Source organism: Emys orbicularis, chromosome 3, assembly GCF_028017835.1.
Source record: "Emys orbicularis isolate rEmyOrb1 chromosome 3, rEmyOrb1.hap1, whole genome shotgun sequence".
NCBI classification, from domain to species: Eukaryota; Metazoa; Chordata; order Testudines; family Emydidae; genus Emys; species Emys orbicularis.
Window position 1 is genome coordinate 129,896,314 of NC_088685.1, and position 26,045 is coordinate 129,922,358.

Here is a 26,045-nt window from a genome sequence, read left to right on the forward strand (position 1 = left end):
GCAAATAATTAAGCAATCAATTTGCAGACAACTAGAAGATAATAAGGTGATAAGTAGCAGTCAGCATGGATTTGTCAAGAACAAATCATGTCAAAGCAACCTAATAGCTTTCCTTGGAAAGCTGTGGATAGGAGGGAAGCGTAGATATGGTATATCTTGACTTTAGTAAGACTTTTGATACTGTATCCTATGACCTTCTCATAAACAAACTTGGGAAGTGCAAACTAGATGGAGCTACTGTAAGGTGGGTACATAAAGGGTTGGAAAACAATTCCCAGAGAATAGTTATCAGTGGTTCACAGTCAAGCTGGAAGGGCATTTCAAGTGAGGTCCTACAGAGATCAGTTCTGGATCTGGTTCTGCTCAATATCTTCATCAATGACTCAGGGTACGTCAGCAATCGATTTATCCGGGATCGATATATCGCGTCTCGTTAAGACGCGATATATCGATCCCCGAACGCGCTCACCGTTGACTCCGGAACTCCACCAGAGCGAGCGGTGGTAGCGCAGTCGACGGGGGAGCCGCGGCCGTCGATCCCGCGCCGTGTGGACCCCAGGTAATTCGATCCAAGATACTTCGACTTCGGCTACGCTATTCGCGTAGCTGAAGTTGCGTATCTTGGATCGATCCCCCCCCCCAGTGTAGACCAGCTCTTAGATAAAGGCACAAAGGGTACATTTATAAAGTTTGCGGACGATACCAAGCTGGGAGGGGTTGCAAATGATCTGGATAAACTGGAGAAATGATCTGAAGTAAATAGGATGAAATTAAATAAAGACAAATGCAAAGTACTCCACTTAGGAAGGAATAATCAGTTGCACACACACAAAATGGGAAATGGTTGCCTAGAAAGGAGTATTGCGGAAAGGGATCTGGGGCTCATAGTGGATCACAAGCTAAATATGAGTGAACAGTGTAACACTGCTGCAAAAAAAGCTAACATCATTCTGGGATATATTAACGGGAGTGTTGTAAGCAAAACACAAAAAGTAATTCTTCCCCTCTACTCTGCGCTGATTAGGCCTCAACTGGAGTATAGTTTCCAGTTCTGGATGCCATATTTCAGGAAAGAGGTGGACAAATTGGGGAAAGTCCAGAGAAGAAAAACAAAAATGATTGGGTCCTGTTTTCTAGATCTTTATGAGGGAAGACTGAAAAAAATGGGCTTGTTTAGTCTGGAGAAGAGAAGACTGAGGGAGGGGACATGATAATGGTTTTCAAGTACATAAAAGGTTATTACAAGGAGGCGGGAGAAAAATTGTTCTCTTTAACTTCTGAGGACAGGACAAGAAGCAATGGGCTTAAATTGCAGCAAGGGCAGTTTAGGTTGGACGTTAGGAAAAACTTCCTAATTGTCAGTGGTTAAGCACTGGAATAAATTGCCTTGGGAGGTTGTGGAATCTCCGTCATTGGAGATTTTTAAGAGCAGGTTAGACAAACACCTCTGAAGGATGGGCTAGATAATACTTAGTCCTGCTTTGAGTGCAGGGGACTGGACTAGACCTCTCGAGGTCCCTTCCAGTCCTATGATTCTATGGAAAAGCCACAATTTAGTCCTCTGTGTTTTTTCCTAATCAATCATGTTTTTAATAACCTTACTATTTTGCCAGCATTGCACTGGAGGGGTCATTTTTGAATAGCATAGAAAATTGAATTCTCTTCCACTAAAAAACAAAACAAAATAAACGTTTCTTCTAAATGTTTCTTATTTTTGCTTGAACCATATACGTGGAGGGATATGCTCAGTAGAAAAAATATTATAAAATATTAGTTCTCTACTGGTATTGTTGTTAATATCTTAAATTATTAAAACTGAAACTTTAAAAACTGTGTATTAGTTTATTTTATTACTTCATGCAGTTTGCTTTTGTTTGCCTCCTACTAGGGCCCTGATCCTACAGTTACTTCCATGAGGACACCTAGGTCTGCAAGCATGGATCTATTGGGGCCACATTTTGGACAATGCAAGTAAACTGGTCAGTTTCTCTTCTACTTGTAGTCTGTTTTACTTTCAGCTTCTCCTGGGCTAACACAATCCTACAAATTCTGGGTGGCAAACACTTCAGGGGAATGATAAATCCAAAGAGGAAACTATTTGCATAGAAAAGGTCATGGGAGTATTGATAATAAAGGTAAAACCTGAGAGTGAAATTGAATAGAAGCTGACTATAAAGAAAAAGTGAAACTGACCAAACCACTTTTATTGTCCACCCTGAGAAAAATAGAAAAAATAAAACAAGCAGAATTAATAGCAAAATTTTTAATTAAATGTTTAAAATGCTCTTAATTTTAATAACCTCAAACATTATGAATAACATAGCCCCAAATCCTGCAAAGACTTATTCATGTGCTTAATTTTGCACATGAGTCAGTAGGACTATATATGTGCATTTAGTGAAGCACATGCATAAGTGTTTGCAAAAATGGCACCTAAGAGATTTGAATCCTGGGAGTCCTTTTATAAAATAGACTAAAAGAAAAAATGCCATATGATCAGTAGATAGGAGCTGTCACAATTTCTGGCTAATCAAGTCTATAATAAAAAATATGAATTTATAAAATACCTTTTGTGCATCCCATAGACAATCATGCAGCTTTCATTCTACTATATTTCTAGTGTCAGGTAACCTTTTTCAAAAAGTTCTGACCTGCTGTACTTTAGGTAGTGCTTAAAGACTGGATGACTTTCAGATCAAAAAACCTTGTGAGTATCCTTTAAATATTAACATAGAAAGATTTGTGCTAAGATATGGAGGAATGAAGATTTTCTCATGGGGTATTTCTAAGCTGGAGTTTTATATTTACCTGCATTTTCTGAGCACTCTCAAAAGAGGAGTCAACCCTTCAAAATGCAGGAGAATCTCTCTCTGCCTCCCATATTACTTGTTGCTCCCAATGGTTTACATGTAAAAAGAGTAATTGATTACAGTGATTTGAGAGTACTAGTAAAGGTGAAAAATTAGGTGATCTTCTGTTCCAGAAGTTGTCGAACTGTGGTGCATGGAGTCCTTAGAGAGGGGGGAAAGCTGGGAAAGCATGGGCCCAGATTCTCAAAGGTATTTAGGCACCTAACATCCATTGGAATTAGACACCTTAATACCTTTGAGGATTTGGGCTGTTAGTTCTTTTTCTCCTCCTTGTTGCCAGTTATTAAATTTAATTAAAATAAGATTTTTTAAAATATTAAATATTTTCCTGCCTTCCTTTATCATGTAAGCAATTGTAGCTGTTCCAGGGATGTTATGTGTTTGGGTGGATCCTCCGATTTCATTATTGCAATCCTGAATAGGAGGAGTTCTGCTCTGGAAGACAATTTTTCTATTAATATGTGGTCCATACTATGAAAAAGTTTTGAGAACCTCACCCTGCTTGGATCAGTACAAGATTTTTTTGGAGAGCATAAATCATTCTTATTTATGTTTTTGTTTTGTTTTGACAACAGAAGTTCACTGAGCATCATGTTGCTCTTGTTGTCTTCTGTGTGTCAGCTGTAATTGAATCTTTGGTTCCACAATAACTGTCATGGCAAATTAACTGAATTAAATCAATCCACTGTCTCATTGGATTTAGTTCTTTATTGTCACTAGAAGTGGTGTTATTGCACTCTATCCTGCTATCGTAATTTAAACAACTGGGAACTGCAGCCACAACTCATTTATAGATTGAATTAACTGGAAAGCAAGTTCCATGGTAGATACAAGTGCACTTTAGAAATAAGAAAGAAGAGTACAGATGCTAGTTAAGAATTGACAGGTGTCAACAGGTTATGGGGGGGGATTGAAATAAGACATGTTAGCTAGCTTTAGTGGTGCCAAGATGCCTGTAAACAAGGGTGATGACTGAAAAGTGCTTGTTTTTTTATATTATGCGGGATATTGCTCTGCAGAATTTCACAAGTTCTCTGCATAGATTTCATTTTCTAGTGATCTTCAATATAATAAAGGTTGTAGTTTCAGTTCAGTTACAAAATCCATTTTTTTCTTCTAGCTTTTGGATTAAGTTTACACTTTTAGATTTTTGATATTAATTTTTCTATACATCCTAAAAAAAATTGGTTTGGCCACTTTAAACTGAGGGCCTAGTGTACCACTGTATTATTTGATGTTTACACAAATATCACTCCGCTGATTTCAGTGGAGTTCTGCTGGTGTAAAACTGGAGTATCACAATGGTAAATCAAGGTCTGAGTATTTAATTAAATTGCTTCAATAAAAATGAAAATCCAAGGGAAATATAATCCAATATAAAACACAACTGAAATAATAGTAGGAAGGTGTTTATAGTGGCATAAGCCTGGCAATTCAGAGAGTAGGCTGAAACACCTTCTTTAACCTATTCCATTGTGCCTATGGACTTCAGAACATATTGTATGATTTTTAATGTCATCTGCTAATTGACAAACCCTGCAATAATTAGCCCTCTTGTTTGGGATTAGAAAAGAAGAGCATTACAGCCTTCACTCCCATTTTTTAGTTTTAGTTGTATTTGGTTATGGTCTTTAATATTTCATTTTCATAGTTTGAAGGAAAACTATTGTAAAATTTGGTGACTTGTATTAACTCCCCCCCCAAAAAAAGCTGATGAAGCATTGTCTTTTTATCCGTAATGGATAACAAAATAATCTTCAGTTATTTTTTAAAGTATGGTTTTCACAGACTGATCTTCTTTCACTACTGCAAATATGGAATATACTGTATTAAGAGATGGCATTTGGGTGCCTGTGTTCTACTCCCTGGCTGGTGCTACTGTAGAAATCTCCTATGTTAGACCAAAACATACACTTACAGAGTTGTGAATCTTCAAAGTGACATTCTCCGATATTTTTTTTTAACAGTGTCGAGGGTTGATTGGAAGAGACACTAATGAAGTGGCACAGCTTAACTTTGTTCATGACAAGCAACAGAACTTGTGTAGAAGCACGAGCTCCGTTATAATCCAGGTTTATGGAGCAATACAGGTAAAGAATCTTAGTAATAATGCAGAGATACTCAGTGCACTGAAGCAGTCGTAAAATATGTTAAAAAAGAAACAGTCTGTTCTAAGTCTAAGTATGTTAATAATTTCTGAAAGATAGCCTGATCCTAAAAACCTCTGCATGTGACACTCCCATCAACTTCATCAGCAGTTTCCCACGTGAAGGGCTTGTGGGAACAAACCCATGAGCAGTCTATATTTTATTGGTCAGTGTATGTTTGTTTTACAGGAGCTAAAACATTTTCAAGGCAATGAAAACACCAGAGCTGTCCACCCAATTATATTAAAATGTGTTATACCTCTGTTAAAAGATACTGACTGCAAACAGGCCGTAAAGCTGTGGGTTTCTCTCAAGGACACTTGCAGATGTCAGCTTTTTTAGAGGAACATGAGTCTCTGAGTTGATGCCTAAAACCTGTATAAAAGGAGTGCATCTGAACTGTCTTTAAAGGAGAAATAACAGAAAAGAGGAATGTGGTGTTTAATAAATGAAGTGTGCTAATCTCATTAGAATGACCCTTCATAGAAAATCTTATAATACTATTTTAAATTTTAGGTTAGATAGAATGGCAGAGCTGATTGGGATGCAACACATTTGGACTGTGATGGCTTTCTATCAACAAGGAGATAAATGTGTTACAAGAGGCAAAAGCTCTCCAGATACAATTCTAAATTACCTGTATTCCTAGAACTGTCACTGAAAAACACTGGTTTTCTTACCCTGTTGTGTTCCGTAGCTTTTCGGAGGTAAAGCTGCAGCAGATTTTTTTTTTTTAAACCTTCAGTACAATTTATTGTCTTACCATTAAAAATTAGTCACATAATTAATTCACAGTGAAAGGCTGACTATGTAGTACTAGTAATATCAAAGTGCCACAGAGTAATGCTCAGCACTTTCTCATCTTCAAAGGGCCTTAGAAAGTGTTAACCATCCCAACACCGCTGTGAGGTAAATCATTATTAATCCCATTTTACAGATTGGTTAAGTGCCTTATTCAAGAGCCTAGAAGGAGATTTCCTGGCTCCTAGGTCCTACAGTCAGACCATACTTCTCTCTTGCATTTAATTTATTTTTACTTATTTCAATTTTTAACTCTCAGTCTAAGAAGCTCTGGGTGCTCTTACACCTATTGAATATTCACATAATATAAATTATATTAATGTATTCTAATAATAAAAAACATCGTATCCCACACTATAAAGGAATCAGATTTTTGTAAAATGCATCTTCTTTCATAGAAGAAGTGGCAAATTCTAGAAAAGTTTGAGGATGAGCTAGGTGTGTAGCTACTGAACAAAGTATGTAAAATGTGCAAAGTAAGAATATAGTAATAACTAGTATTTGTATTTAAAATTACTTGTATATGTGATTCATAAGCATGTACATCACACACTGTTAAAGTGTCCTGGTTTTAGTTAACAAAATAAAAAAAGATACTTTGTTCCACATGTAGGGCCTGATGCAGTGATGGTCTGAGCACTTGCTATGAAATTTCCTGCAGACGTCAGTTGGAAATGAGATGACTCAGCATCTTGCAAGATCAGTCCTTAAATAAACCAATTCATTATGTGAAATATAAACGTTCTTCTTGGTTGTGATACCTGACAGTAATTATTTGCATTATGGATATTTTATCAGTTCTCCGACTGCTATTTTTACATCTTTTTTAAGATGCTGTTTTCTGCTTATTGCATAGAGTCTTAAGCGAGACCTGAAGAATCTCCATTCATTTGCTCTTGAGCTTTCAAGAGACTTTCAACATCAATGCAAGAATTCTCTTTACCAAGTTTTGACTGCTGTCCAAAGGATCCAGCTGCAGAATGAAGCTATGCAAAGTAAGGCTCCCCGCATTTATGTTTCAGACATGTAACATTGATATTACATTTCTTTCATGTGTTTTGTTTGGTTCTGACACAGGTGTCACTTAAATTTTGATTGTTTTTTTTTCATTTAGGCTTCTAGATCATGGGCTTTCCTTAAGCAGGTACTACCAAAAATATGTATGTAATCGAATATTTTCACAGGGCAGCATGCCTGACAATAGTTTGGATTGATTTTTTGTGCTGATTGCAGCTTCTACTAGACTGCCGAGTTGGCCCAGTTCTAACATTTTAATGTGAATTTTTCAGGCTTGTTATCTTGATTGTTTTGGAATAGTAAAATAAAAAATGTGTTACCTTAGCTGAAACTTTGTACTTTTGACTGTACCAGGGAAAATCTCAGGAGAGTTCAGCCTTCTCAGAATAATGGCAGAAAATAGGGCAAACTGGATTTTTAATTTTTTCCCTATGTTTTAGGAGGAAAATATACTTCTTAATTAAAAAACAGACACACACAAGGTAATGTGTAAAATGACATTATAAAGATTATGTTTTCAAAACTCAGTGCCTATGTTTGACTTGCAGAACATGTATAAATGCAAAGCATGTACTTGTGTGCACAAAACTCACCAAGGCTTTGATTCTGCAATTGGAGCCTCCAATCTGGACTCCTGCACATGTTCAGAACTCATTGACTTCAGTGGGACCCCACACAGGCATACGGATCTGTGCTAGCGGATCTGATGGCAGGATTGGGGGCCAGAGTTTTGAAAATGTAACCATCAGGATCTGATTTAATTTATCCAAAATGCAGGAATAAAAAGTAAAAACTGAAATTTGTGGGCCACTCAGCAACTCGCAATGCTATCCCCAGGTATTGCAATACATGAGAAACAATTGTCCATTTTTATGCTGCAAAAATCAGTTAGGTCTGGGTCTTATTTGACTCCAGGGGGATTATTCATGTAATGGTAGCAAGCAGAATGCACAGTGGCAAGTGTGTGCCGGATCAGTCCCAATGAACTTTCGCCTATTAGTCAGACAGATGGATTAAACAAAGACTATGTACTCTGCATGGGTTTAGAATGCTCCACTGCCAAGATGAAGAAAACAGTTAAACAGACCACCTTTGATACAGTAGTGGAGAACAAAGTAGAAAATTGAACCGAGATTAAGCTGAATGCTCCAATTTATCAGGCTCTGGGGGGCAGTTATCCCATAAACAAATACAGTGTTGTAAACTAGTTTTTAAAGTATTCTTTATAGGTCCCACAAAGTCTTCTGGCCTGTTCTAGTCTTGCTGTTCCCATCCCTTAATACATCAGTCTGTGATGTCAGAGCTAAGAGAAACTTCAACACATATCAAAATAGCATGTTGGTGCTTGGGTGAATTCTATGTTTTCTTAACCTATATTTTTCAGTTCATTATTGTAATGTATTAATTATAATATTATGTACCTGGAAATATAAAATATTCATGTTCTGAATTAGGTCACAGTCTTGCATTGTAATCTGTGTGGGTGCAGCCACTGATTTCAGTGGAGCTGTGTGTGAGTGCAGCAGTTCCACCCATGTGGATCACAATGCAGGATTGGGACCTTATGTAACAGTGACATTTACAAGGATGTCAAGAAGTGGTGAGCTATTAACTCATGGGAAATGTTTTCAAGTGTAACACTTACATAAATGTTAATAATGGTAAATAGTAAAGATATCCAGCAAGGCCCAGCATTAGCACAAAAATAGATAAATGTGGGTTTGAAGGACTCAAAAGACTGACCAAATGCACACAAATTCTAAAGTATTTTTTAAAATAAATGCAAATGGAAAAGGTAGGAGGAACTTTTCTGCTGTAAATTTGTTTGACCCAAACTAAATGGAACTTAGCATGATACAAAAGGTATGTGGTCGGATACCCTTATCCCTCTTAACTAAACGAGGTAGAGGTGGGAAAGAGTATGAACGAAATAGTAAACTACATTGTCAGCATCATAAACTTAAACAACCAGGCCAGGTTCACAGATCATGGAAGGGATTCTACCTGGAGATTTATCCATCTGGTAAAACAAAATAAAATTGGTGGGCCAGTTACACAGTCTTTTACTATCATAGAGATATATTCAGAATTACTGTCATGAGATGTACACTTCATCCCTTACTAGCAGTAATCCCAGATATATATACCAGGGAAATCATATATTATCCATTTAACCTCATAAAATAGAGGCTCAAGCTGAAATGCTTGATAGGTAGGTACCCATAGAAAAATGTTAAAAAGCATTCCAAGTATATAAATTGCCAGAGTCTGGGGGGTATAGAGTGAACTCAAACAGTTGTAAAATAACTGAGTAGCCCCTTATTAGATGTATTTAATCTCAGTCTGAAAACTAGACACTGCCATCTTTGCTGTGTGAATAATAGTAATTCCCAAACCAGGAACAGACCCATTATTCTGTCCTTATTACCATAGTTCCCTGGTTAACGTAGATGTTATCATTTTAGCAAAAATATTGGCAGACTGACTGATAGGGGTCCTCCTGGGACTCATATATCAATCAAGCCATTTTTGTGATGGGTGGCAAGTTTCTGAAAATGTAAGAAGACTTTTTAACTTAATCCATCATATAGATACTGTCTGAAAAAGGCCACATCAGTGTCTGTGGACCCAGAATAGTCTTCAAAAGATGGAAGAACTAGTATTGTCAGTGCTTAGCAAATTAGCAGTTACTAGGGTTGCCAGGTGTCTAATTTTCGATCGGAACATTAAAAGTCCGGTTGGCGGTGCTGCAGGTCTAAGGCAGGCTAGTACCTACCTATCCTGGCACCGTGCTGTGCCCCGGAAGCGGCCAGCAGGTCCAGCTCCTAGGCGGGGGGGCCACGGGGCTCCGCGCGCTTCCCCTGCCCCGAGCACCAGCTCTGCACTCCCATTGGCTGGGAACTGTGGCCAATGGGAGCTGGGGGGGGCAGTGGTGTCTGCGGGCGAGAGCAGTGCATGGAGCCTCCTGGCCCCTCCCCCCCATCACCTAGGAGCCGGACCTGCTGGCCACTTCCGGGGCGCAGCACAGTGCCAGGACAGGTAGGGACTGACTGGGAGCTGACCGAGGTAAGCCTATGCCCCTACCCCAGCCCTGAGCCCCCCTCCCAAACCTGGAGCCCCCTCCTTTTCCCCAGCCGGAGCCTGCATCCCAACCCTCTGCTCCAGCCCAGAGCCCCGTCTCACACCCTGAACCCCTCATCCCCGGCCCCACCCCAGAGCCTGCACCCCCAGCCCAGAACCCGTACCCCCTCCTACACCCTAACCCCCTGCCTCAACCCTAACCCCGTCCCACACTCTGAATCCCGCAGCCCCATTCCCCCAGCCGGGAGCCCCCTCCTGCACCCCAAACCCCTCATCCCTAGCCCCACCCCAGAGCCCACACTCCCAGCCCAGAGCCAGTACCCCTCACACCCTAACCCCCTGCCTCAACCCGCAGCCCCCTCCCACATTCTGAATCCTGCAGCCCCACCCCCCAGCCTGGAACCCCCTCTTGCACCCCAAACCTCTCAGCCCCAGAGCCTGCACCAGCCGGAGACCTCACCCCCTCTCGCACCCCAACTCCCTGCCCAAGTCCGGAGCCCCTTCCCGCACTCTGAACCCCTCATTTCTGGCCCCACCCCAGAGTCTGCACCCCCAGTTAGAGCCCTCACCCCCTCCCGCACTCCAACCCCCTCCCCCAGCCCAGTGAAAGTGAGTGAGGGTGGGGGAGAGCGAGCCACTGAAGGAGGGGGAATGTAGTGGGCGGGGCCTCAGAGAAGGGGCAGGGCTAGGGTGTTCGGTTTTGTGCGATTAAATTAAAGTTAGCAACCCTAGCAGTTATGAAGGAGCAAATTCTAAACCCTGTACCTGACCGAATGAATAACTGGGGGAAGAATTATTCCACCACCCCAATAAGCTATAGATAGGTTTTATGGAAGCCACAATGGCCCAATCTGTGAAAGCCTCCATGTCTCCTTACACAGGCTCCTCCTTCCTGTGGTGGGGAAGATGGAAGAGGATGTGGAGCAGCTCATCCCCTAGCCTGCCCAAGTCCTGCCCCCTTTGTGCTGTCACTCTGGGCCTCCTTCCCCAGGAGCTGAGCTCTGCACCAAGCAGGAGATGTGCATTCTTTGCATGGTCCCCTGGAATCCTGCGTTTGCCCACTTTTGCATAGCCCAGCCTCACCAGCTCTGCTGCCTGGGATGTCCCCTGCACCTGGGGAAGAGAAGGGGCTGGATTTGGGCCCAAATGAATGTTCTTCCTGGACTTTTCTGTGCCTTCAAAATGTTCCTTCTGACATTAAGAACAAAACAAAAGACCTGCTACTTTAAAAGCTTGTATCAAATCACCCTCAATTTCTTGTGGGGAGATTAAAAAGCAAGCCAAACCTCTGCATAGTATAAAAATGCATTATCCTAAAGAGCAGTATTACAGACAAATAGAGTATCTGACAACCTATAGATAGCATCTGTTTAAGACTAAAACAGTGTGCAACAACACCAGTTACTCAGGCTGGTGCTAATCATTTAGAAAAAATAACTGATGTTTGCCCTCTTATGCAATCTCTCTTGCAAGATAACTGCAACAACATTGAAAGGTCTAGTGATGTGAAGCATATTGTATCATGGCTCTCTAACCTAGAAGGTAGGGGAACCATTTCCATTGGGTTTGATTGGCCTCGTTTTTAAAATTTGGAACCAGTATGGGAAGAAAAGATGAAAAATTATGACATTAACACGATGTTAGTAAACTATCACTCGTGTTCATTCTGCTTGTACAGGATACCCTTTTCCCCACCCTGTGTCTGTCTTGTCTACTTAGATACTAACCTTCCAGGGGTAGGGGCGGTGTCTTATTCTGTGTTTGTACAGTGCCTAGCACAATGGATGTCAGTATGAGTTCCTAGGCACTACCATAATATGAATACGAAATAATAAGAAATAACTTCTAGAGTGGCTCACAGGGGAAACAAGCAGGAATCCCAGGAGAACTCAAATGATAATGGTAACAAATGGCCAGGTACATAAACAAATAGTTCCACACAAGAAAGGTTTAGAAGTAATTGCCTGTTAGAAAATGGGCTTTGTGGCACTTTCATTAAAAGGGTCCATCTCTACTGCATATAAAGCTTCACAAAACATGAGCGGCATAATGGTTTATTCCTTTTATGGGAGTGAGCGTTGGGAAAGCATGTATGAAAATACCAGCTGTCAGGTGCAAGAACTTGAGGTAGGGGGTTGGTCAGTGCTTGGATAAACATAGCTTGTTGTAGACCTTTATTTGTTTTCTGCAGATCCCAAGGAACCATCTGTCTTCGAAAAACCATTGTGACAAACTAGTGACCATTGTGACAAGCTAACGATTGATTTCTGTTTTCACAATTACTTTCACAACAAAAAGGACTAGAATTTTTTTTTTTAAACTAAAGCACAGATTAAGTGGAGCAGAGCTTGTAATGTTCACCAGACCTCTCACAGAAGCTCACCTCACAAAGATCACCTCCAATAACTAAAACCATTTGCTCTCCAGCTTGCTAAAAAAATAGTCCTAAATGCTAGTTCTTAAAGAGGATTAGTGTATAAAACAAACAAGAGATTTTTACATCATGCTTTAGCTATGAGGGGCTTCACTTGGAAAATCTTATGTGAGGGAGCTGTGCCAAGTGGTCAAGTTCAGGCCTATAATGGAAAATGTCTTGCAGCCTAGCAGGGGTCACTGTTATAATTCCATAATACAATTCCTCCTCTGTTGGTTTCTCCAAGAAAATTCAAGAATTGAGTGTTGCTGTGTATATTTAAAAATTATATATATATTACTATCTTATGTGGCCAAAGAGAGAAGTTTCTGTTTAGGCTTCCAGGGTAAAACTGAAAAATTTAACCCCCTTATTGTTTAGGTTTAACCCAACATTAACCCACAAATGATTGCTCAAACTAAGCTTACTAGATTTACTGAATGCAAGAAAGGGACCATTCTTTATGCAGCTCTTGGGTCTTGCCTTGCCCCTCCAGCTGACAGTTTCATGTACCCCTGGTAATTTGCATACTGGAGAGTACCTCAAGGCTGACGGGTGAGGCATACAGATTGGGAATGGCAAAAATAATATCTGGGGAAATTCCAATATAAGACAAATGTTGTTTAAAGTGTTCAGATTTTTAGCTTCTAGCCGGGAGTATAAGTCACATGCTTGTCATGTTGAGATCTTAAAATTCAATATTAACTTCTTTATAAAAAGGTGAATACTGCCTGGTGGCCTTATTGTTAATCCAACTCTAGAGCCACATTCGTGGGCTACTGTACTTCTGTGTCACTGGACATCTCGCTAATGTTGGGGACTTTGATTTCTTGCTGGGGTTCCTGGGAGGTTGCTTTCTCTGACAGTTTACAGGTTTTTCTCATCTGCCACATGGACCTTTCAGTGTGAATGTAATTAGGTTGAAACAAAATCATCTGTGAGATTGGAGAGCTTTTACTCTGCTCTATCCATCCCTCTTCAGTTTGTGTGAGGAGGACTCTCATGGGATTTCAAAATATTAAGCTTTCTATAAAATCCTAGAAATGAAGTGTACTCTGGCATCTTATGGGGAACATTTTCAGCTCTGTTTACAAGGGTTTAGCAGCACACTAAATGAGTTGCATGTCTAACTCTCTTCTTACTGTATTGAAAATTTATGCTCAGCTGAACAAGCAGAGGCATGAAGTAATGACTCTTCTGCCTTCATTATATGTATAGACTCCATTTTCCAGGACAGTCAGACTCCTGTTCCATCACATGTGAAGTATTTTCTCAAAATACTTCATATCATTGCAACTTGCAAAAGATTTGTACTCTCCTATCTACTTGCAACTCCATGGGTATCCAAGCCTGTCTGTTCATGCTAGAGCACTCCCCCATTTCCACCTTAACTCCTTAAGAAGCCACCCACGGTTGCAGCTGCCTCAACACTTTTCCTCTGCATAGGAGGGGAGCACATGCCACTATTGATGCCTAATGAGTCTGCAGAAGAGGTGGTAAGAATGGTATAGATCACCACCCGTTTGCTCAGTGTAAGAAAAAGCCCATCACCATTGCAGCATGTCTGATGTCTCCCAGCTTAAACAGCCGGAGTCCCAAGATGGCCTCTGTAAATTGATCTCTCACATAGTGACAAATAGCACTGGCCTAACTGGACTGGCAGATCTGAATGATCTTTGAATGCCTTGTACGTCTAATAATTTAACATTTTCAAAGTTATGTATTTGTGTCCATAGTAACTGTGCTCCTAGTTCACTTAGGTGCTATTGAAAATCCTACCTGTATATCCCAAGAGTTTGGGTTTTTAAAATGGCTTTCTTCTTCCAGCATTCCAGACAAAAGCATTTGATCTCGAGCAGTCTTTACAGGAAGTTAATGAGAGATACCAGCAAGAAAAACAAAAGAGAAAAATACTTCACAACAGTTTAGTTGTGAGTATCTATAATGAGAGAACCATTGAGACCTCCTGCAATTATATGCATAATTTCCCAAACATCATAAATAATGAATATGCTCCTACTTGATGTATCAGATCCTTTGTCTATGTACCATATGCTTTACAGAGGCACATCTGCTTTTTGCAGCAAGTCATACCATATTGTTCCTAATCAGAAATGTCTTTTAAATATAGTACTTGTGTCCATTGCTCTAAAAAGGAGAATCCTTGGAGCGTAACTTAGTCTCCCAGTTCTCCTCCCTTGCAAACTCTTATGCATGTTCTTAAAAAGTTAAACATGAGTATTTGCAGGACCAGGGCCTACATGCATGTCCTCTTGTAATAGTTTGTACTAATTACATTTTTATATTATAATCCCAGGAACTGAGGGGAAATATCAGAGTGCACTGCAGGATCCGTCCCTTATTGCCTTTTGATACTGCTTCTGGACATTCAGTCTCACAAGATAGGTAACTTACTTTTGAAATATTATTCTTTTAGTTGATGCATACGGTGATGTACAGAGAGAACAGTGGAGGGTGTATGTGCGGGATGTGTGTGAAAATAAATTTTTTCTTGGTTTCTTGGGAGGACTGCAATCTTATTATAAAATATATATTGTAAAGGTATTGCCAACATCGGCTTTCTTCTATCAAATTGATAATGTGACATTATAGAAGGAAATCTCACACTTTTCTGTTGCTCAATAAAATAGTTGTCTTCCACGTGTTGTTTTGTGATACTGTGGGCCAGACTCACTGCCGACATAAATAGGTGCAATTCCATTCACTTCCGTGGAGTTGCATCTTCTTACACTACTGGGGTATTTGGTCCTATAACTCCAACCCATTATGCAATCACTTGTAATTGCCAACACATTTTGGGATGGAAGAGGAAAGGCAGGATTAGGTTTGAGTAAGTAAGAAGCAGGAAATTGCTTAGATGGCTAAAGGAAAAGAAGGGAGGGATTAAAATAGCAAGTGAGACAGAGAAAAAAGAGCTATGTGTGTGGCTAGACACCAACCACACTATGATCTTCCGAGATTAGAAACCACAATTTAAAACCTTTAATTTGGGAAGGGGGTGAAAGAGAGAAAGAGCCCTAAGGTATAAAGGTGATCCTTAAGGACCAGCATGTAAGAGGTCACAGAGAGAACCCAGGTCCACTGCGTATTTCATGGCTGATCTGCGATGGGGGCTATAAAAGCACAGGGGAAGCAGCCAGGATGGCTACTCAGATGAGTTTGTGTCCTCTCCTCCCCCCTTTATTGAAAGCTGCAAAGACCTCTATTGTTTGTTAGTAGGTGCAAAGTTGCTTGTTTTGAATTTTCCTGCTAATAAAAGTAGCCATTTGGAAAGAACCTTGGGTTTACCAATAGTTTGGAGCTCTATTTTACCTTCCCTGGCTGGTGTATCCGCCTGTTGGTTTAGAATATATTTGAAAAGCCTATTTATTTTTGCCAACTCTGTTCAAAATATAGTCATTTTAAGTATTAAAAAAACAACTTATTCAGGAAATTTCCAGGAGCCCGATGAGGAAATTTTGTATAATGTATGCTTTTTGTACCTGTAAGGGACCTGATCACTGTTTCTGTACCCTCTGAAATAATACATTTAGCTGCAGAATTGCAATGCAGAACAAAATAGATAATGCCATACAAATGATCGCTAAGTCTAACTTGTCTTAATGTGCTGGAACAGTGTTCAAACAATGTATGAAAACTAAGGGTCCAATCCTGCAAACACTTACAAGCATGAGTAAATTTACACACATCAGTAGTCTCAGTCAGTTTTGGACTAGCAATATATGTAAAATCATTTATGTCAACAAGTGTTTGAAGGATCAGCTCAAGTACTTTAAAAGAAAGTATCTAGTTGAATTTACTAATGTCGAATCTGCTAAGCAAACGCTTACCAAACACCACTTGTTTTTATATTGCCCTTAGAGTTTCTGCATCATTGGAATGGTTTGCATATAGTTTTATTCTTAATTTGTTTATTGTAAATTTCTTGTTTAAATAAACTCCATTACTGTGGTTAATTGCAATTTAATACTATATTTGTTAATAAAAAAAGTATGTAGTTACTTTATGGTTATGATATTTCTACAAAAGTAGTGAAAATTCTAAGAGATTCCTTTTTAAGGTTTCATTCTTGACATTGTTTAGATAATTACATAGTTCACAGACATTCTGAGAGTTCACATTTTTCTAAGATGAATGAAAAAATGATTTTGTTTCTCTCCTCCCCCCCCTCCCCCCCCAACAGGCACAGAAAGCTTTCAGAAAAAGTGGCACATGCTACTGATGATGTGAGTATGTTTAATAATGAAAGTATATTCAGAATCAGGAACAAATTAAATGATAATAGAAAAGAGACAAAAGAAGTGGAAATGTCTAAAGCGCTTCTGAATGAGAAGGGCAAGCCATTGTTTTTCTACCTGCTTTGTTTCTTCACATGCAAAATAATTTGGTTTGAGTAATGCGCAGTGAAAACAAAATGTAAATTGTTGTAGTACAGGGGTCAGCAACCTTTCAGAAGTGGTGTGCTGAATCTTCATTTATTCACTCTGATTTAAGGTTTTGCATGCCCGTAATACATTTTAACGTTTTTAGAAGGTCTCTTTCTATAAGTCAGAGGGATAAATATCAGGGAGGGAGAGGAATTATTTAAGCTTAGTACCAATGTGGACACAAGAACAAATGGATATAAACTGGACATTAGGAAGTTTAGACTTGAAATTAGATGAAGGTTTCTAACCATTAGAGGAGTGAAGTTCTGGAACAGCCTTCCAAGGGGAGTAGTGGGGGCAAAAGACATATCTGGCTTCAAGACTAAGCTTGATAAGTTTATGGTATGATGGGATAGCCTAATTTTGGCAATTAATTGAACTTTGATTATTAGCAGGTAAATATGCCCAATGGTCTGTGCTGGGATGTTAAATGGGGTGGGATCTGAGTTACTACAGCAAATTCTTTCCTGGGTGCTGACTGGTGAGTCTTGCCCACATGCTCAGGGTTTAACTGATCGCCATATTTGGGGTCGGGAAGGAATTTTCCTCCAGGGCAGATTGGCAGAGGCCCTGGAGGTTTTTCGCCTTCCTCTGCAGCGTGGGGCATGGGTCACTTGCTGGAGGATTCTCTGCACCTTGAGGTCTTTAAACCACGATTTGAGGACTTCAATAACTCAGACATAGGTTAGGGGTTTGTTACAGGAGTGGGTGGGTGAGATTCTGTGGCCTGCGTTGTGCAGGAGATCAGACTAGATGATCATAATGGTCCCTTCTGACCTTAAAGTCTATGAGTTTATGAAATAAGGTTTTTAAAATGTTTAAGAAGCTTCATTTAAAATTAAATTAAAATGCAGAGCCCCCCGGACCGGTGGTCAGGACCCGGGCAGTGTGAGTGCCATTGAAAATCAGCTCGCGTGCCGCCTTTCTCATGCGTGCCATAGGTTGCCTACCCCTGTTGTAGTAGTTCTATTTCTAGTGACTAGTTCTGTGTCCTGCTAGCCAGGAGACCCATGCTGAGGAACAATTTCAAAGTTATATATAGATTCCATACAGTCCACCACCCTAGCAAATGACTGTTTCACTACTCATAAATATGGATCATCCATCAGGAAGCATCCCACTCCTGTGGCTTTGTGGGTAGAGTCTGAATAGAGTTTCACCACTTTTTCCCCTCCAATTTGATCCGTGACCATTTTTTTATCCCAAAGCATTTTAGCCCAACATGATTTATCAGCACAGCACAAAACAGTGAGCTTAATTCTGCTCTCAGTTACACTAATGTACAGCTGGAACTCCATTGCACCTAATTCTTCTCTCACTTATCCCGATCGCATGCCAGTGTAACTCCACTGACTTTGTTGAATTACGTTTGACTTACAGTGGCGTAAGTGAAATCAGAAAAAGGGCCAGTGGTGTTATTCCCGCTTTACACTGGTGTAGCTGAGAGTAGAATATGGTCCATTGTTTTTGTTTGGGTCCTAAATAAACAGAAGATCCTGATCATTGTTAAGACATCGGCAGATGAGTTATGGACATATTTAAATAGCTGTTTAGGGTCCCAGAAGACACTGCCTTCCAGTTAAGACCCATGTTAAAATATCCTGGAACTGACATTGTCCCTTTAATGGAGTATGCTGGTTTCTTTAGTGGAAAAGTAAAAGTGATCTAGGCAGATATTTATGGAACAGTGGAACAGACCGAGTGAGCAGCAGAACTCCAAAGCGCCTCAGAAACTAGGATGTGTGCTCTATTGTGCAGTATGTTCTCAGACATATTGTTAAGAATACCACAGGTGTCACACTACTACATATTCACACATTCATTAACCAAAGGTCAGTCATGTCCTCTACCAGCAATGCATTCCCATAACAGGCTGGAAGTGTTTACCTGAAACAACCCACTCTGCTGACAGATGTTGATCCTTCTGGGAAAAGCATCATCATAGGTTTTCTGAATCAGTGACTAGCTCATTAGCAGGTGATTTCATAGAAGATTAGGGTTGAAAGAGACCTCAGGAGGTCATCTAGTCCAACCCCGTGCTCAAAGCAGGACCAACCCCAGCTAAATCATCCCAGCCAGGGCTTTGTCAAGCCGGGCCTTAAAAACATCTAAGGATGGAGATCCCATCACCCCCCTAGGTAACCCATTCCAGTGCTTCACCACCCTCCTAGTGAAATAGTTTTTTCCTAATATCCAACCTAAACCTCCCCCACTGCAACTTGAGACCATTGCTCCATCTTCTGTCATCTGCTGCTGCATCCTGGCTTTTGATTAACTTTATGGTGCTGGTGGTCTGGGGCCTGGGTTCATCTGGTGCAGCCATGGAGGGAATCAGGCCTTGTCTCTGTTTGTAATATTCAGACTGCTCCAGACTTCCTGCTGTCCTGTCAAGCTGCTTGTGCTCATTGTAACTATTTTTTAAAATGTCAGACTCTTTTCATTTTTATTATTACAACATGACTTGTGGATCAGGATGGAAATATGATATCCAAAGAGTTAGCACAATCACCTACAAAATATTATATTCAAGCATGTTAAAGGGCCTGTCTTAAATCCATGAGAGTAAGGAGAATGAGAATTGATGACATTCCAGTATTAACTGATGCCCTTACCAAGAAATAAAAATTAAAAGTTGTGAGCTGAGGATGGAGTGTTAATTCAGGTTTTAGCCTTAATTTTCTTAGCTGCTATAGTTTTCAATCAGATGCTCTGTGTTATTTATATGGTATTTAAGTGTGGAGCCAAATTTCCTTTTCTTAGGGTAGTGCTTAGAATGCAACTGAAAAGTTTCCAAAGTATCACATGCATTTAAATCTTCCTAATTATAGCTGTACTAGATGGTCCCCAATGGCCTAGAATGGACTCTTAGATTAACACAATTAGGAAGCTAATGATATATATGAAGAATTGGCTAGAAAGAATAAATATGTTAGGAAATAAATAATTCCAAGAATATAATTGTGTAGATAGTACTGTTGCTGCCATGACTTACATATTGTACTGTAGAATGCAATGCCCGTTTATGAGCTATTAGGCTTTAATGTGTCAAGAAAACCTATGTAGATAATTTTGGATAATTGGTGGATTATATGACAGGCTAATTTATAACAATTTACTTATATCAAGGCCTAGGTTTTAGTTCATATAGTGGATCACTGACTTTATAAACTCCAGTGGGCCAAACTGTTCTTATACTTAAAAATCCTTATGAAAGACCACAGGAACAGGGTTATATGCAAGGGCCCGGTTTTAAAATGAAATTTCTGAGAAGCTGTGTTTTGTCTTCATAAAGGACTTTGTCAGCTTGAATTTTTTTGATTTTAAAATTTACTGATTTTAAACACTCCAGTTTCTGATCGCACATCCTTAAAATCATAGAATATTAGGGTTGGGAGAGACCTCAGGAGGTCATCTAGTCCAATCCCCTGCTCAAAGCAGGACCAACACCAACTAAATACCATGTCCTGACATTTTTTATAAGTTTTTTGGTTTTTTTTAAAGAAAATTTGGATTTTCTGCTTCCTTGTTGATGTTGATAGGAGACTTTTCAGCTAAAGAGACAGTGAATATAAGGGGGGAAATATAATTGACTATACACAATTGACTGTCAACTGCTCAAAGTAAACAAATTTGAGAAAAATGTTTTTCATCAACTTCTTTCAATTCTAGTAATCTAGGCGTTATGTGTAACTAGAGTAGTTATACAGTTTTTCAGACAGAAACATGATTTTTTTGTGTGTGTTGATGGTGCCTCTTTAATTGCAGCCCAAATACCTTTGTTTTTGGAAATGATTTAGCTATTCCCATGACAGATATTTCTAACTTATATGAGTTTGGGCAAGACAAGGGAGACACTCCTTGCTCCTGATATAGGTACTGAGTTGAATAGTTCTCTTGTTTAAATTGATAGGCTGTAATTATGACTGCCTTTCAGGACTTTTTGCTTATCTCTGATGATCCTGAAGGTATAGGTTACAGGTAAGGACAAAAGTCCTAGCTAGACTTCAAACTCAGTTGTTCTGAAGATACTCAGGTGATTAGAGCATCACATTGGGTGTTAATACTCCTGGGTTCTATTCCCTGTTCTGTTGTTGATGCATTGTGTGATCTTGAGCATGTCATTTAACCTCAGTTTCCCCATCTGCTAAAGGGGTATAATAGTATCTACCACACAAGGATGTTGTAAGGCTTATTGTGTGTAATGTAAACTTTTTATAGATACAATGATGAGGTACTTAGTGCAAAATATGATTATTTATTGCATATCCCTCCCTGTATGGCCCTGTCGACACTGGCACTAGAAGCACATTAGCCAGAACCATATTGAATCATGGATCTTGCCAGCAATAGGCTAGCAATGTTTCCTAGACCATGGTAGATGGGGCCTAATCATGTTATAAAATATTTTACAAAATTGTGCTTATAGCATGGTTAGGCACCTGTCTACACTCTTCTCATTAGAGCCCATCTGCAGTACAAATACTGGTGTGTTGGGGGACCAAGTCACAAGACAATTCCCCTACATAGTAAAATATGGTTTAATCTTATAGATGGGCTCTAACTATGTTTTGACCATGTCCTTGAACTGTGCTAGAACTTTAGATATGTTGTGATTCTGTCCTGTCTGTGCTACAAGACTGAGCTGTGTTTTAACCATGACATGTGGGACAGTTCCATTGTAACCCGGTCCCAACAGATAGATCTATAGCGGTAGGTGGACCCTTGCTACCTACCTATCAAGAACTGTGTTGAATAAGGTTTTGCTTAACACAGATTGAACTGTAGTATAGGCAGCACTGAAACATGGCCAAAATGACCTTGGATTTGGGAAGGAGGTAAGGGGGGGTTGAGACTGTTCAGAGAAGAGTAAAATTCAAGTCACATCCATCCTGTTTATTTAGGGATTCTTATCATTAAATCTGGAAAAGAGGCAAGTGATCTGTTTTACAGTCTTGTACGTCTTGTCTTCAGAGTCACTATTTCAAACCCAAAGTCTAAAAAGGGTTTAGGTTTTTATTGGCTGTTCAGCACAGTATTTCTTTTCAATTTCTGAGCTAATTCAAGATTTTAAAGCCTTAGATTGCATCTATAAATAAAATCATTTTCATATGGAGAATCTGGCTATTGCATCAGGGCTCCAGGGTGACTGTCTCTAAGGTATTTTCTTCTTTAATTTCTTATTTAATTCAAATCTGTTGGTTTGTGAGATTTGAAAGAGCATATGTCTGGGTTTTCAGATTTTCTCATTAAAAATTTGCTTGGCAAGACTGCTTCTTTGTTTTCATGTGGTAAGCCTAACTGTTCAATTGAACAGTAACAACGACTTTTCTTGAAGCTGGTGGTGTGGGGATGGCAGTTGCTTATTGTGGACTCTCTTTAGTAGAAGTTATCCATCTGTTTGAGTTTTGGAAGGATGTGGGTATTGGCTGTACACCAGGTTGACCTAACTGGGGAACAGATCAACACAATGAGCAGCCCCAAAGTTGTATAGTGTCTTGGGTGAAGGGGAGTTTCTATAAATGAGGACATTACCTTATGCATTCTGCAACTTCTTATCCTCTACTTGTCCCTGTCTCTCACTGTGGATATTCTGCCTGTGGGTGTGATTAGTGCATTGGGTCTGCAGAGAGGAGAGAGCAACTGGTACTCCTGAGGGATTACTATGCAAGTGCAGAATTTATGTCCCTCACAGATTTTTTCCCCCCTGCAGAATAATTGATTCTGATGGGGCGGTGAAGGGAAACTGCAATTACACTTTTCGCCCACCAGTGGCTGATGTGGCGCCGGAAGAGAAGGCAGCTGGCTCACAGGCTGGAGCAGCCAGCTGCAGACAGGGAGGGGGCAGAGGCCACCTTCCTCACAGCGCCCTCTGTGCAGGGCCAGGTGAGGAGGCATGGGATATAGCAGGGGCGGACAGAACAGGGCTCATGGGGCTGCTGGGGGGTAACAGACTGGGGTTCAGAAGGGCTAGTGGGGGGAACAGATGGGGGCAGGGACACAGGAGCTAGTGGGGTGACAACATTGAGCCAGGGGCTGAATGGGAGTGGGGATACAGGGCCACATGGGGGAGGGGAAGTGCAGGGACATATGGAGACAGGGGAGCTGTGCCTACCTGAATAGGGAAAGGAGGTGCAAGGGGACAGGGGCAGCCATGCCTGGCTGAATGGGAAGTGGGGGTGCAGGGACACACGGGCAGAGGTGCCTGACTGAATGGGAGAGGCTAGGGGTCAGACAGGGTCTGCATGGAGGAAGGCTCCACAAATCCCTAATAATCCCTTTTCCCCCCTTTCCCCCCCAAAGAAAACACCTGTTCCATACTTCTCCCACCCACACCCAAAACCCTCCCAGTCTCCTTCCCAGCAGTTACTTCCTCTCCCTCATCTCCTCTGTTGGGACGGATACAGCACAAATAAATCCTGAACTTGGTTGTCATACTAAATTGATGTTGATTCCATATCCGTTGTAAACGGCCCCTGGCAGATGCTGCGATGCCAATCCGATGGAGAACTTCTGTGTGAGAATTGGAGGAGCTGGTAAGTATGGAACCAAGATAGCAAACGCTGGAAACTGATTTGACGGTTTCGTTGTTCAAAGAGATTGGAGTCATAGGTGGACTTGGTCCTAGATTTTGCGGTTTTGTCTTTGACCATGAAACATGAAGACCAATCTTTGCTGACTCCTCCTCCATATGCTGGAGTGCCTCATGAAACCTGTTGGGGCGCTGTACTAAAAGAACAATGTCATCAGCATAGTTAAGGTCTGTGAGCGAGAGATCACCGATCTCAATGCCTATGGATCTGACGGAATGCTGCATTATGAAATCCATTGCCTGACAAAAGAGTGCAGGGGCCAGAACACAACACTGCCTAACACCAGATACTGATTTAAAAGGCACTGACATCCGTCTCCCCAGACGAATACGGGCAGTGGTTCCATTATGCAGCTCTCTAATCAAGTCCAGCAGAGTGGTAGGGACACCTATGCCCTTTAAGGCCTTCCATAACGCGACACAGTCTACTGAATCAAATGCAGCCTTAAGATCAGCATATGCTACATGCAGGGGCTTCCTGAACTCGCAATGTATCTCTGACAACAATCGAAGGGCCAAAATGGCGTCTAATTTGGACCTGTTCCTCGTAAAGCCTGACTGTTGGGGACGACACTTCCGATGTAGCAAACACCTTCCCTGGAACAGAGAGCAAGGTGATCGGACTGTAGCTTTTACATTCGCTGCGCGGTCCCTTGCCATTATAGAGTGAGATCACAATACCGTTCTTCCAGGTGGCTGGCAGGGTTCCAGTTCTCCACACCAGACGAAAAATGGCCAGAAACGCAGTAACACAACCCCTTTCCTGGTCTACCAGCACTGGTTTCACGCTGTGCAACCCGAGCCGTTGAGTCTTTCTCAGCGACTTCCTTCGCCTCAGGTAGCTAGGTGCAGCTACTGCCCTGCATCTTCACCGCCTGTGTTAGCCATCATTTTCCAGGGTTCACATTGGATCTGTCCACCTCGCATAATGCCTAAGGTGATATTTCGGACAAGTCTTCATCGCTGATGGCATAGGTCCAACGAGCAATCCCCTACTTCAGATGTTACACCCCCTCCACCACAATGAGGTACAGGTCGGACTGGGAGGCGGGGGGCTGTATCCTTCCCATATTGTTGTATGGCTGTGAAACATGGACACTACGCTGCACAGACTGGACAAAGCTGGAAGCTTTCCACACAAAATGTGAATGTCGTATACTGGGCATCAAGTGGAATGACTTCATCTGTAATGCAGATGTTTATGGTCGTTTGGGTCTACAGATTACTGGGGCCATTGTCCGCAAGCAGTGCCTTACGCTTTTCGACATGTCACAAGAATGCCACAAGACATTCCAGTGAACGCCGTTCTCTGGGTGGCTTGTAACATCTGGGATAAAATTCCATCAACTGAGGGGTGGAGGTGGCCCAGAGGCAGACCCCATATTACATGGGTCCATCAAGTCTGTTCCGATGTTGGACTCTCAGGCCGTCAAGCCTTTGCGGTTGGGAGGAACAGACCAAATGGTGAACGTTTGCTACGGCCGACTGTCTGGCTAAGCATTGAAGAAAAAGAAGTTCCACCATTACCCCTGATTCCCCCAAGCCTTTGCACTGCTTCTGAGGGTTGTAGGAAATAGGCTTCTGTATTGTTGTTTAAATGAATTATTACTTAAAGTTCTGTATTAATATGCCTAGTAAGGAATCTTTGTCAGAAAAAGATTTCAAAAAGACATACTTGCTGACAGTTATTTTGAAATAAATTACCAAAATAATTGAAACTGGCAGGATTATATTGTGTTATTTTGGCAAATAAAATATGCAGAATTTTAAAATATTGGGTGCTGAATGTAATTTTTTTGGCACAGAATTCCCCCAGGAGTGAACTGGCTGCCTATTTTTCTCTGTTAAATAACTTTTAAAACCTATTCATTTTTGGGATGGTCAAGAGGAGATGGTTGGTGGGAGAGAGCCTTTCTTCCAGTAACAAAGATGATGCAGAGGGACTCCTATTGTTTTTTGGGAAACGTACTGAGTGAATGTAAATTTTCAGCCCAATAGGACCCTTCTCTTTCTAGGTGACAACTCTGTTATGGGTCTGTCAGTCCCAGCAACTTAATCTTTGGTCCTCACAACTCATTTAAATTTCTTTCCTTGGTTCTCTGAATTTCATTTAGCCAGAGCTCCTCACATTGGGGTGTCAGGGACAGACTGAGAATATTTATGATTAAGGCTACGATTTAGTCACGGAGCTCACAGCAGTCACGGATTCCGTGACTTTACTGGACCTCCGTGACTTCTTCAGCTGTCAGCAGCTGAAGCTGGGGCTGGAGCTGGGGTTATGCTCCCTTCATAGCCCTCCTGTGGGGGCCACCGCTGGGGCCGTGTGCCTGTGGCTCATGGAGGAGGCCATGCGTCCCTGCCCCATGGTGGGGGCTGCAGCTGTACGCCTCTGCCGAGGCTTGTACGGTTATTTTTAGTAAAAGTCATGGTCTCCGTGGATTTTTGTTTGTTGCCTGTGACTTTTACTAAAAATAACCGTGACAAAATCTTAGCCTTATTTATGATGTATCCTGACATCATTTCCATGAGCCTAATTGCCATAATGGCATTTGGACTGGGAGGAGTCTATGACTGCCACTAGAAGAGGAAGCACTCTTGGATGGCTGTATAATACAACTGTAGGTATTTCATGGCCACTACTGACAGGGAAATTGCTCCGTCTGGATAGGGAGTAACCTC

The 26,045-nt window shown here is 41.0% G+C and overlaps 1 protein-coding gene across 1 annotated transcript in view; it reads left to right on the plus strand.

Moving 5' to 3' along the window:
• Nucleotides 1-26,045, plus strand: part of KIF25 (kinesin family member 25) — a 72,788-nt gene that overhangs the window by 11,265 nt on the left and 35,478 nt on the right. Inside the window, exons 3-7 of the mRNA XM_065402180.1 lie at nt 4,838-4,960; nt 6,675-6,813; nt 14,157-14,260; nt 14,647-14,735; nt 16,534-16,576. Of these exons, the coding sequence (XP_065258252.1) occupies nt 4,838-4,960; nt 6,675-6,813; nt 14,157-14,260; nt 14,647-14,735; nt 16,534-16,576 (498 nt within the window). The remainder of the gene's footprint in view (nt 1-4,837; nt 4,961-6,674; nt 6,814-14,156; nt 14,261-14,646; nt 14,736-16,533; nt 16,577-26,045) is intronic.